The following is a 14413-nucleotide window of genomic DNA, read 5'->3' as shown; positions in this document are numbered from 1 at the left end:
CAAAGAAGCTTCTCTTTAGAGTAAGTTATGATGATCATAGAACACTGTGACATACTGGACACAGTACAGAGATCAACAGAGGATGGGATGTCCAGCTTCATGGTGCCTACATCTGTGGCTCAAAGAGCAACACAAAAGAGCAGGTAGGAAGATTAGAAGAACCTGAATGCCAGGGGGTCTGCTGGGAAACAATGTCCCCTAGAAATGACTGCATAAACAAGACAAGAACAAAGGCAGCATTGATGTACACATTCACATGGAAGGGAGGAAAGTGCAGAGATCCCCATGGCTAGACAAAGAACTGCCGCAACTCCTTCTAGGAGAAAGAGAATTAGCTTCCTCTATGGATGGGCCCATTTACAGGTTTCCCAATGCAGAATGGCCAGTCTTTAAACCATATTCACACAAAAAAATCAGACTAAGCAAGTTGTGTTTATATATTTATATTTGAGCATACATACATGTCTATATCTATATAGATATATACAGATATATATTTAAAAGAGACTATCCACTGGAGAGGTGGAGGGCATGGGAGTGCTTTAAGTGAGGGTAGCTGGGAGATGATGGAGGGAGTAAAGGGAAGGAGAAAGTTATGTAATTATTTTCATTAGAATATATTAAAAAATAATATTAGAACCAAATCTTGTTTGGCTATTGTTATTATGGGTCTGAGAAGCATATGGTCCTGTCCATGGTCGTTAACCCAGGTCATTAGAAGTTTCTCTCTCCCTGGGTATAGTCCTTCACAAATTTCATTAATCTCCTCATTCTCCATGAAGCAATTTTTTTCATCATTTTTTTCTGCTTTGCTGTTGCTATTCAAGATTGTCACTATAGTGAAATTGGAAATGGATGACGGTTAATAAACATCACAAATTTTCTACCTCTGTAGTCGCTAGTGATTTTAAATTTTGTTTCATGGTAAGTCATATTATGTTCATCTACTGACAAATACAGGCAGGGATTCCATATGCTTAGAGTCCATAACAAACAAAATAAGACAAAGTTAAAGCAAGCACTAGAGTAAAAGAATGATGCAACCAAGGAGTCAGAAGCATATGTTGCATCATGCTGCTGCTGCTGCTGCTATTGCTGCTGTCACATGACATGCTCTTTTAATATAGATATTTTGGGCAAGTTGGAATGCTTTCTAAACTAAGGACATAAATTATAGAATTGTATATCAATACATCTATGAGGTAGTCATTTTCTCATTGTCAGGTCTTTCATGTTGTACATAATCACGTGGCTGTGTTTTTACAGGCCTGGAGGTGCAGAGAAGTTACTCACTGGCCTCCCATCGTGACACAGACAGAAGGGCAGTATGCCATGTTAGGATGTTGTGACGGTTTGAAATCACTAGCTTATTAGGACTTTTCCACCATCATTATAATCTAGAGGGAACTCTGTCACCACTGCGGTTTGTCAAGGACTAAAATGTTAGCATATAGAATATTTTGAAAACAGAATGGTTTGATTAAGTGAAAGATAAGCAACAAGGAAAGGACTGAGCTGAGAGGCATACGTGAGGTGATGCAATGGGAGGGATGGTTACGCTCAGAAGCCTGCTTCAGAGGAGACTGAGAGGCTAAGTCACACCTGAATCTACAGTCATCGACGTTCCTCATGAAGGGCTGAATAGGGTTCATGGAAAGAAGCTCAGCAGGCAAATCAAAATAAAAATGTAAGCCTCCTTAATTGGATCTCTTCTAATTAAGAGAAGAAGAGTTTAGATGGAGTTTTTTTTCCTTGTATTTGAGTGAACTTGAAGTATATCAAATGAGTTGGTTCTTGCACTCTGAGGGAGGTGAAAAGTCTTTCACCAAGTGTTGGCCATTGTTTAGGGAAATTCGGACAAACTTTGCCCAAACTCTCAAACACTGATAGCAAGAGGAGAGGAGCCTCAGCTGAGTCCACGGTGGACGCCTTCAGTTCTCACTGTTTCCAGATTCGTCCCCCCCGCCCCCAGTCAGACTTAGCTTTGGTGCATGCTTTTAACACATGGACTGTGATTTTGATTGTGAAAAACTTAGATATGATTTCTCCTGGATAAGTCGTGTATTTCTGGCTCCTGGAAACAGATGATACCTCTCAGTTCTGACTCTGCTTGCTTTTCTAATGCAGTTTTTTACTCTGTAACAGGTTCTCAGAACCCTGCTATCGATGGCCATAGGAGCATCAGACAAGAGACTGAGCTCCAGATTCTACAGTGAAACTAAGATTTATCCATCAAATTCCTAACTACTTCACTGCTCTTTGAATTTTTATTGTGTTAGCTGATTTTTATAGTACTTGAGATCCCCATAAACACTGACAATTTGTTTCTGTCTTTGAGCAGAAGTAGCAGTAATATTAATTTTTGCTTCCAAATGTGTTCTAGACATTTTTGGTGTGAAATACAGCAAATGGAAACATTACCATATTAAGATAATTCTGTTTTGCTATATTAGCAGATTTAGAAAAACTTTTAATGAAAATTTGACTCCACACTATGTTGTATAGGGAATTGGAAATAAAAGGGAACTGCCAGTTTAAGTAAAAACTAATGTTATGGGTTTTAGTGAACTTCTAAGAAACACAACTCTTACTGCCTCCAAGTGGCTAAAATACTTGGCTGTGAGGTATTGAGGATATAGGCATATAAGAGAATTAATTAAGGTGGTTCATCATTTGGTGCCTTCCTGAACACTTGTTCTGTGGTAGATTCCTAATGGACAGAAAATAAATTCAGTGTAGAGCCTACCAGATATTATTATGTAGTGATTTAATGTATACATAAACACACACACACACACACACACACACACACACACACACACACACACACACACACATATAATTTAATGGAAGCTTAATTGTGCTTAGAACCAAGTAAAAAGAAACCGTAATAAAATAAATAGTAGAAGAATGCCAAAGATAACTAAGTTTTAAGTGAATCCTTCAAATTAATTTTGTTTTTCCCTCCTTTGAATACCACTCATTCAGTGAGAACAAAATCTTGTTTCAAAATCCAGTTAATAAATTCATGGCACTTTATGTGCTGATAGTATTTAGAACAGTGGATTTCAACCTGTGGTTTTTTATTCCTTTGGGTGTCACATATAAAAAACCCTACATTAAGATATTTAAATTTTGATTTATAAAAGTAGCAAAATTACAGTTATGAAATAGCAATAGAATAATTTTATGGTTGGGAGGTAACCACAATGTAAGGAACTATATTAAAGGGTTGCAGCATTAGGAAGGTTAAGAATCTTCCTAATATGTATGAAGGAAATATGTAGAAGGAAAAATACATGAAATATTATTAAGCCCTGTAGGACATGGAGGTACCAATGTGTACTCAAAAGAATATCTTGTAAATAGAACTAAAACAGGTAAGAACAAGTAGTAAAATGTTGATTGACCTTCTTTAATAGTGATGAGGCCAAATTATCATGTATTGCTAAAATGAGTTACTAATATTTTCAAGAATGTTTTTATATATATTATATATAATATGTATAATATATAATATATAATATTCTATATATGCAAATATTTTATATAGAGTATCAAAGACAGACCCCATCATCACTGCAGAAGCTAAAATATTTTACAGTTTCAAACCTCATTTCTATACAGTGAGCTATTGTGGCATCTGCTGGAGACCTGAGATGCGACTTTGAGAAGTAAGTGATCATGGTATAAGCATGTCTGTGATGTGGCACTTTCTCCAGATGTAGATGTGACTCTGAGTTGGTGCTTTGAGAAACTGATATTTCACTTAGTTTTCTACTGTAAGGTAGTGGACCTTTGGTCTCTGTTACAAAGGCAAGATATAAGAGCATAGAAAGAATGATCCAAAACAACAACAAACAAAAACAAAACTAGAGTCTCTGAGGTCTCATTGTATCTAATCTATCTCCCACTTACAGCAAGCAAAGAGGATGAATTGTGCACTCTACAAGCTTGTTGGCATAAGATTTAAGAGCTGTCGGTGTACATACAGCTGTTCAATAGTAATTTAGAGTTATTCTATAAATATTGGATATTCTACCACAACAGTTATTTCTCCTTTCACTCTCAAGATAGTCATTTTTCATCTGAAAAATTTGTCCTATATTTTACATTGGGAAATATCTCTATAATCATTTTCCATTAACTGTGTTTAATGTGGCATTGCAATGTGGTCTTAACGTTAGTCATATATCTTATTGTTCATCCCTCTTATAGCATTTGGGATGAAGGAAGTCGTTTTTCTTCTGGGAATACAAATTATTCTTATTAAGTCACTGAAAAATAAATATCACAGCTAAAGTTCAAGAGACAGAAACCTACAGCTGGTCTTTCCCTGTGGCTCATTTACTGACTTTCAGTCCCAGGAAACATATTAGTCATCACTGAAGGTAGTCAAAAGACATTTACTATGACACAAGGCTTGCTAAAGTCTCAGTGCAAATTATAATGATGTGAGCGCTATTTTATAGCAATGATTTGTGAATTCTATAACCTCTGATTTCTAGTTATAAATAGTGTCAAAATGAATTTATTTGGCCATGTGACTTCTAGTTTATACTTATAGCATTCTATATTGTTATAAGGAAATGTATGTCAAGGAACTACGTGAAGCTTCATACTGTATTGCTGAGCTAAATTCTAGTAAGCATACCAGAAACTCCTTAATATTTATTCCCTTTTAACTAGCCATCTTGATGTGGGATATGCATAATGCCATCCACATATTACTCAGAGCTTTTGGAATATTTTCAACAGCATTTGTTGTTAACTTTATGATTTTATGTTGTCAGTTAACAAGTGGGTTGGTGTAGGACTCTTTGTACTGCAAGCTTGAGTGTGTTTTCTTGATAATTTTACATGGGCTGAAATTAAAAATCAGTCATAACTCTGTATAGTCATTTGAAAACTGACCTAGTTTTATACTTTCTTTATGGCAGGGTCTGGCTGTATCCAGTCCTGACCTGCTTAGATGGTGTTTTCTCCCATCAAGCCCCAAACTCACCATTCTCACCTTTGGCCTCTCCAGGTGTAGGATTACAAACTTAAGCCACTATGCATGCTTAGAAATGCAACCCTCTATGTTAGAAAGATTTTAGAGTTGCTTTAATGGGAAATTCTGTAAAAACACATATTAACATAAATTACAGTTGGCAGGGTATAGAAAACATTACTTTAAAATTTTCTATTACTTCTGTTGACAAAAAGCAGTAGATAAATGTGGCTTTCATTTACATTATCGTTATGATTCTGAAATACGTTTCACTTTCTCTTGAGACATTTAATATCATGCTTTTAGTTTGTACAAATCTGGCATGCTTTCCTCTCAGTATTTGACTTATTTGTAATTTTTATTTTATGTTCAGTGATTTGAACATTGTGCTATAAAAATTGCAACATTTAAAAAATTATTATACTCAGATCTATAACATCTTGAAAGAACTTTTATTTATAGTGTTGCCAAAGTGGTTTTTTTTTTTTTTATCAAGACAGGGTTTTTCTGTGTAGACTTGGCTGTCCTGAACTCACTTTAGACCAGGCTCATCTTGAACTTGCTTCTACCTCCCTGAGTGCTAAGATTAAAGGCGTGTGCCACCACACCTGGCTGTATTTAATTTTTTTCTTGTTCCATATAGGTATGTACTTGTTCCAGAACTGAATGTATATGTTATATTGAATTCTTTCAGTCTGTGGTGGGATCATTAGTAATATGTTTTCAATGATTTAAATATGCAAATAACTAACCAATTGATAAATTTCAGTGGAATCTAAAATTCTAGCTTTAAAATTCTTAGTTAATTATTTATAAGAACACAGACATTCATTACTGGAAATTTGCTTTTGGTAAAACATTTACAATCTAAAACAAAACAAAACACAACAGCAACCAACATGCAAAAAGTCATAAAAACCAAGTATAAAGAAACTACGTGAGATTAACAACAGTGAAGGGTAGTCTCAGGCCCAATTGGCTACTGGTGTAGAGCCCTGAGAGTCTAATGGGGCCTTACCTCACCTTTTCACATATACTTCTTAATTCTGTGTCATTTCAACATAATATCTTCATTTCATAAGCCCTGAGGCAACCTAAATTTAAGGTGTTATGGAGTGCCTAGGATCAGGCATATGATTTTGTAGATAGTGTGTTGCTGAATTAGTAATACTAAAGGTAAGAAGTAGATCACAGTTATCTGAGATGGGGAGACCATGAACAGAGAGGAAGGGAGACCAATCAGGGCAACGTGAAACAGATAGACAAATGCATTGGCTGAAGGTGAAAGGAAACCAAAGGGAGAATGCAGGGTACCATTATCCTCTTTCCTGTGTGTGCCTGGTGGGCACTGGGAGACAAGGAAGAAGAGAGGAAGCTGACAGAGTAAAGAAAAGGGAAGTCACACATACGCAGATGAAGAACTCAAGGAAGAAGTCTGCTGAGCAGGTGAAACATGCAGGTAGGCACACTCTGAACCTTGAGCAGTTTCAGATAGGAGTTCTGGGATTTGAGGTAAAATCTAGACTGACTCTGATATGCTTACATAGAGGAAAACTTTCACACTCTCAATTTCTTAAATTACCTTATTTTTTTAACAGCCAAAAGATCTGAAGTTCGTGTGATATAAAACTTTACAAAGGTTATTGTACTTACAATGCAAAAATTGACACATTTTTCTTTTTGTGATTTCAGGTCTACAATACAGATGAGGTGATAGAGTCTTTGTGAATTAAACTGTTTTCATATAGCACAAATTAAGGCATTTTTGAAAGTGTTCATCTTGATAAATAGGGTTGCCTTGAGATAAGCATAGGTTTGACAACTGTGCGCTGAAAAAATAGCCATGGGTATAGGTGTAGATGAAGTTATCAATTTTAGAGGTGACAGAGCAGAAGAGGTGCCTAATTATATATCAAAATATCCCCACCATATGTAGATAATGTAATACTCTCGGTAGTGAGACATTTTTATTCAGTGTTTGGAGTGCGTGTATTTTGGCTATCCAACCATCTCTTCCACTAAGAGCAAAACAGTAAGCTCAAGGACATTCTAAATAGAACATTATGCAATCTTAAGTATTTTAATGAGAATGAGGGCCTCTGAATGTCAGGAGTCAGAAGAGCAATAAGCTGTTACACGGCTAGTGGCTTCTACAGTGACACAAAGGAAGGGCATGTGCATGACTTGTCACCTGCTCCAGCGAGAGAATAAACCCCCCCTTGAACATGCTGACATTCACACTCATGATCTTTCCTTGAACAACAACCCAAAACTACCACTCCTGATACCATGAGCTACTACAGCAACTACTACGGAGGCCTGGGCCATGGCTACCGAGGCTTTGGGAACCTGGGTTATGGCTATGGCTGTGGCTGTGGCTTTGGAAGCTATGGGTATGGCTCTGGCTACGGAGGATATGGTTATGGCTACCGTCGCCCATTTTGCTATGGAGGGTATGGACTCTCCCACTTCTACTGAAATGCTTTCCTGAGGAACCAATATCTTAAATATAAGAACATTGCCCCAAACTCATACAAGGACTCAATTAATAAACATACTGTGAACCACGTCAAGAAAAAGGAAATTTAATCTCTAAGACTTTGAGAACACTTACCATCTTGTAATTCTTCATATTATGCTTCCTTCTCTTCCATCATTTCTTAAATGTAGACTTATTTTGATCCTTTGCAATAAATTATCTTAACTTATAGCTGTGTTTGTTGCTCTTATGTTACTGCACTTTTAAAAATACTTGGTAATATATTTGGCTGACTTTGCTCAGTGTCCATGCTAACAGCACTTAGATAGGAAAGCACTTAGAAAACTTGAAATGAATGGCCAAAGAGTTGTCTGAGTGGATGAGGTGGATGAGAGAGTTTAGTGCACAACAGTTGAGATCTGAGTTTAAGTCATAAAATCATGCTGCAGTGACACGCACCTGCAGTCACAGTGATGGGGTAAGGGGTAGGTCATAAGAGAAGCTCTAGATCACAGATTCTCAATCTGTGTGTCACAACTCCTTTAAGGGGGGGGGCCAAATGACATTTTCTTAAGGATTGTCTAGGACCATCGGAAAACACAGATATTCACATTATGTATCATAACAATGGCAAAATTACAGTTATGAAGTAGAAAGAAAATAATTTTATGCTTGGGGGTCACCACTGCTGTAGAGCTTGCTGGTCAGCCTACTTAGCTAAACCAAATGAACCCAAGCCAACCAAAACCAACCCAACCCTACCCAAACCAAACCAAACCAAAACAAGCACAGCAAAGCAGGACAAGCTTCTGGTTCTGGGAAAAAGCCTGTTTTAAGAGAATAAAGCAGAGAGTGACAGAGTATGCTCTTCAGTGTTGTCCTCTGACCTCTACACATGTGCGTGTGAGCAAGTACACACAGACACACATATTCACACAGACACAAACACACTAAAAGATTCATATAATGAAGAACAATATCATAGTAGCATTTTGTAGTAGTACACAGTGGCCTATGAAGAAAGTACTATACATAATAGCAGTCTACATAATGTGATGATTATATATACACATAATCCCACTAGTAAACCATGTTAGCAACATATTTGTATTAATCATTAGCTTCTTGCAATGTATTTTGATCGTGGCAATTCCAACTAGTGCTTCTAGATCCTTCCAGAACCATCCCACCTCCATAATCTCCAACATGTTGTCTTCTTTTTCTAAAACATCCCCTATACCACAGTATTTGTGCTGTCCACCTACTTTAGGTATGGAGCCAGTACAGCAAGGTTGGCTTACTAGGAGCTAAACTGTTAATGAACAATATGTCCCACATCCTGAGAAACCATCAACTGTGCATCCAAAGCTCCTCAGTGGAGGATCAGGAGCTCCGTCCCACCTCATGAATGCCTCCACACTTCATTGTGGAGTGCTGACTGGCTTGATCTTGTGGAGATGGTAACAACTATTGGATATTCATGAGTTAGAGGGTCTTATCCTGTCCAGACTACACTTTGTCTGTTTAATTCTCCCTGATCCTTGGCTCTTACAATCTTTCCACCCACTTTTCACCCGAGACTTGGAGTGAGGATTGTGGTATAAATATGTGTTTCTGGGTGAGCCACTCTTCTGATACTCGTTCTGAGCCTTGACCTGTTGTCAATTTCTGCATTGACCACAAACCACTGCACAAAGAAACTTCTCTGATAAGGTATGAAAGCTGTACTTATCCATTTATGTTAGAGTAATACAAATTCACATGGAAGTTTGAGAAATCCATTTAGCAGTAAGTAGTAGGTTCATCCCTAGGACATGGAGACTCCCCCACCATGAGTTATTCTAAAGGTTTACATTACCAAGTATGTGGAATAGGCTTTACTCCTGTCATAAAGTTGTTAGTTACCCCATAACATTCATGTCATTATTGCACCAATGAGTACAACTTTCCATACCAGTCATTACTACAATTCGGTGTTCATAAATGTGTGAGACTGTTATAAATTTTTGTCTCCAGTAGCCTATATAGGACCTTCCAGTACTGAGATCTAGCCATTATGGGGAAAACTTCCTTGTCAAAGCCAATTTGATCCCTCCAGGCTCTGTGACCAACAAGTGTGATGGGGTTTTATAATCAAAGTATGATGGGCAATCCAGAGCACTGACAATATCAAGGGGGTTTCTGGGAAGTTCCTCAGACATCTCTAATAAACAACTCTAGTGCAATACTCCCACACCTGGCTGTCACTAGATTTTTAATTTTGCAATTATAGTTTCTAGACGAGAAAAATCCCCTTTATAGGCTGAAATTTTTGTGTTTTTTTTTAAAAGAATGAATGAGAATTTAGAGAGGTGGAGGAGAAAGGGTGTGGGAAAAGTTGGGAAAGGAGTATAAATATATTTAATGTGGAGTGTATGAAATTCTCAAAGAACAAATAAAAACATTATTTAAAAAACTCAACACATTAAAATTCTATCTTGTTCCATATAAATTGAGACATACAGAGGAGTAAATACGTTTTCTTTAGTTAAAATGCATGTATATTTGATTCTTTTTATATAAGAAAAGTAATGTTAAAACATAATATCATTGAATATCTATTAAAAACATAAACTGTCTGACACATGCATGTCATGTTTTCCTCCTAATTGGAAGGTGTACAAATTGGTGTTGTTCATACAAATTATCAGCATTCAGAAATACTGTGTATACTATTGTGGAAAATTAAAAGTTAGTTTCATGGCATATCAAGTGCCACAACTGGCCACTCTTCCTATAATGAGGATTTTTAATTACCCACCAGCCATCAAAAACATATATTTCTGGGATTTTTATCACCTTAATGCATGCATTTGCTAGTGTAAATGGGGAATAAAATATATCCTTTTCCCATGAGAAAATTATATGTATTTTGTTATAAAAATAATGTTGAATTTCTTTTATATGATAGTCAGTAATACCAAGACAGGAATATGAGTTCTACTGTGACGCTTGTCACTCAGTTCTTGCTTCGTACTGTCTTGGATAGCAAAGACTCTTCAAAATGGCATTTGCCAATCCTAGCATAATAGCATTTTATCATATTTATTCCAACAACTGTCAGATTGCACTGACTTAAGATCGTATTAATGTAGGGCACATTAAATCTGTAGGCTGTTGGAAACATTTATTCTCTGAGAAAAGATTTCACTTGTCTTAGATGAAATGTATCATGGGATCATTAATCCTCAAAGAAGAATAGCTCTGCTATGGTGACATCTGCTCTGCCCAGAGATACCTGGCAGTGTCTAAGAGAAAGCAGAAGGAGAAAGGAGTGAGGGTGATGGTTTGGCTGTATTTGGTTTAAAGGTCTGAATACTTTCACTTTCAGAAAATTCACACTCTTTACAATGATATGGGAATAAAAAATTCTCTCTAGTGGACCGGCTGCCCTTCCTGGGTCCCAGAACCAACAAGTTCTAATGCCAGCTCAGTGAGCCTCCTCTTACCTTACTCACCAGTCATGGCCTATGCATGCTTCTCTCTCTCTCTCTCTCTCTCTCTCTCTCTCTCTCTCTCTCTCTCTCTCCCTCTGTCTCTCTATCTCACTCCTTTAAATAATATACTAGCAAAAGTAAAAGAAATCTACTTATTACATAGACATGATTTTAAAGTGATCAATATCATTCTGAGAAATAATCATATCAGAAACTATTAAGATTTCTCCGGAAGTATGGCCTGTAAGTCACAATAGGACATTCCAAACCCAGCTAGAAATGAATAAAATACATGATCATGAAGTATGGAAGAATGGGGAAATAGAAGGATCCAGAGGGTCCTAGAAACCTACAAGAAGAACATCATGACAGGCAGATCTGGGCCCAGGGGGGTCTGCTCATACTAGTGAACCAACCAAGGACAATGCATGCAGTAAACATTGAACCCCTATTCAGATCTAGTCAATGAACAGAACATTCTCTACAGTTGTGTGGATAGTGGGGACTGACTCTGACATGAACTCTGGTGCCCAATATTTGACCACTTCTCCTTGTTTGGGAGGCCTGATGTCACTCAGAGAAAGAGTATGCAGGCTACCAGGATGAGACTTGACAGGCTATGATCATATCGTGGGGGAGGAAATGCCCTTCTGTCACAGACTTAGGGGAGGGGAATAGGGTAAAAAAGGGAGGGAGGGAGTAGTGGGAAGATACCAGTGAGGGGATAATAACTGGGATATAATCTGAATAAATTAATTAAATAAAAAATTTTAAAAAATTATATTCATATGGACATTACTCACCTGTTAAAACAATTACATCATTAAATTTGAAGGCAAATGGATAGAACTGGGAAAAAAATCATCCTGAGTGAGGTAACCCAACCCGAAAGACAAAGAGGGATGTATACTTCCCTGTAAGTGGATGCTAACTCTAAAGTAAAAGAGAATCATTCTGCAGTCCACAGATCTACAGAGGCTAAGTAACAAGGAGGCCTTAAGTGTGTACATGTGTGACGGGGCACAAAGATCTCCCTAGGAAGGGGAAATAGAATAGATTTTGAGTGTGGACTGGGGACAGATGGGGTTGAGAGCAGGAGGGATCAGATTGGGGGAGGGAAAGAGGAAATGGATGAAATCAGGAGGCATTTCAGAAATGTGGCAAAAACCTAGTGCAGTGGAAACTCCATGGAACTTATGAGAGTAACCCTATCAGAGACTCCTAATAAGTGGGGGGACATGGAGCATGAACTGGCCATCTTCTGTAACCAGATAACACCTCAAATGGAAGGGCCGAGACACAAAACCAACTACAAAACTTTGGACTTACAATTTATCCTGCTTGCTGGATGCTCTGTGACTAGAGCCCAGCACAATCATCATCAAATAGACAGAAACAGTTCATCCCTTAACTGATGGGAGCAGATGCAGAGTCCCACAGCCAGACATTAGGAAGAGCTTTACATGTAAAACTCTCTAAATATTGTTTTCTTAGTCATATATATATATATATGAAAATTATATTCATGTATTATAAGAGAGGGATTAATAATTATAATTATGAAATATTTATTAAATTTCATATGAAGGTAGTGTCTCTGTTTTAAAAATAAATTACTGTGATCATCTTTATTTAGAGGATGTGAGATCGTAGAGTGCCTACCCATGCAATAAAGTTAGGTGGATGATGTTGGCACTGTAACATGGCATTAGGCACACAAGATGAACTGTGAGATTCCATAGCTATTGTTCCTCTGACTGAGATGGCTAAGCAGCTAAGTGGTGTGTAGCTCATACAGTCTGACCAGGGAATATGGCAGATTCAACAATGAGTGGAATCATAGTTGGTGTTATCCAAAATTGTGTACATAAATTGTGTACATAATTTGAAATTTATGATGGTTCTGGTGTTTTTCTATTTGTTACTTTTGGATCACAGTTGAATACAGTTCACTGACAAAGTCGGAAGTCATAAGTGAGACAAGTTTAAACAATCCATCAAGTGTCATACTTAAATGTTTATTATGCAGTTCATCACCTCATACATTATATTTAAGAGTAAATGAAGATGAAATACATTGAGGGTTTTATGCTCTTTTCAAGTCAGTAGTCATTTGAACTTTTTTTTTTTTTTTTTTTTTTTTTTTCGGAGGAGTAGGTTTATTTTATTTTATTTTTTTTTAATTGAGTCTTTTTTTTTTATTAATTTATTCTTGTTACATCTCAATGTTTATCCCATCCCTTGTATCCTCCCATTCCTCCCCCCCCCCCCATTTTCCCATTATTCCCCTCCCCTATGACTGTTCCTGAGGGGGATTACGTCCCCCTATATATTCTCATAGGGTATCAAGTCTCTTCTTGGCTACTTGCTGTCCTTCCTCTGAGTGCCACCAGGTCTCCCCCTCCAGGGGACATGGTCAAATGTGAGGCACCAGAGTATGTGAGAAAGTCGTATCACACTCTCCACTCAACTGTGGAGAATATTCTGACCATTGGCTAGATCTGGGAAGGGGTTTAAAGTTTACCTCCTGTATTGTCCTTTGAACTTTTTTTTAAATCCTAAATATTTATATGCATTCAGTAAATTATGCAAGCCAGTGAGAGGCAGAACGCCTACAGGTAGGGACTAGAATCAGGAATCTATTTAATACTTACAGAAAGGCTCTAACACAGTAGATAAAGGCACAGAACAGGCATAGGGTGCATGGAACTCTACAGAGAAAATGGACATACAAGAAATAAGAGAAAATAATTAATGATATTAAATAAAAGCAGATGGGTTCCAAAATGTTATATTGTCTACCTTATCATAACATACTGACATGTGAGAGGATATTCTGAGAATGATATTAACTTACATTAGAATGGGGTAAGTTCCAAACCCTAACATCACAAAACACTGACCTAGGTATAGAACAAGGGGAGTATCTGCTGCTGCCAGTAATGAAAATGGGTACAGCATGGTAAGAAGATTATTTGGCAATTTCATGCCAAACTAACCATGCTCTTCTGAGGCAATTAAGAAATTTTCCTTATTGATTTCTAACCATATGATCTGAAACTTTAAGTGCACATGAAATTAAGAACAAATGATTTCTTGAAGTTGTTTTCATGGCTAACACAGCTGAATAACAATAAACATGTATTTTAAAGAGTAAATGGATAGACAAACTGTTATATTCATAAGACAGAATCACATGCAGAGATAAAACAGGAATGTATCAAGAAAAAATTAGAAGACTCACAAAAGTATTTAGCTAAGTGAAGAAGTCATGGTAAAAAGTTTTGATACTATATGACTCTGACAACATGATTCTATGAAAAATAAAGAACCATGAATATCTATAAGCAATAAAAACTCAGTGTTTTCCAGGAGACTGGGAGGTGTACTGAGGAAAGACTATATGAAAAAAAAGAGTTCTTTTAGCTCAGTGAAGCTATTTTAATATGATTTGATTTCATATTT

The 14413-nt window shown here is 37.0% G+C and overlaps 1 protein-coding gene across 1 annotated transcript; it reads left to right on the top strand.

Annotated features, from left to right (window-relative positions):
* The first annotated feature begins 7282 nt into the window (after nucleotides 1-7282).
* LOC127192866 (keratin-associated protein 19-5-like) lies at nucleotides 7283-7471 on the top strand. The gene has a single exon (XM_051150215.1). It carries the CDS (start codon nucleotides 7283-7285, stop codon nucleotides 7469-7471), a length of 189 nt encoding a protein of 62 aa, XP_051006172.1.
* Nucleotides 7472-14413: the final 6942 nt, after the last annotated feature.

Source organism: Acomys russatus, chromosome 8 (genome assembly GCF_903995435.1).
Source record: "Acomys russatus chromosome 8, mAcoRus1.1, whole genome shotgun sequence".
In the NCBI taxonomy this organism is placed as follows: Eukaryota; Metazoa; Chordata; class Mammalia; order Rodentia; family Muridae; genus Acomys; species Acomys russatus.
The sequence above is the reverse complement of the archived record's forward strand: the minus strand, read 5'-3'. Positions and strand labels throughout refer to the sequence as shown.

Coding starts and splice junctions, on each gene's coding strand:
- LOC127192866 (XM_051150215.1), top strand. CDS start 7,283: ATGAGCTACTACAGCAACTACTACGGAGGCCTGGGCCATGGCTACCGA.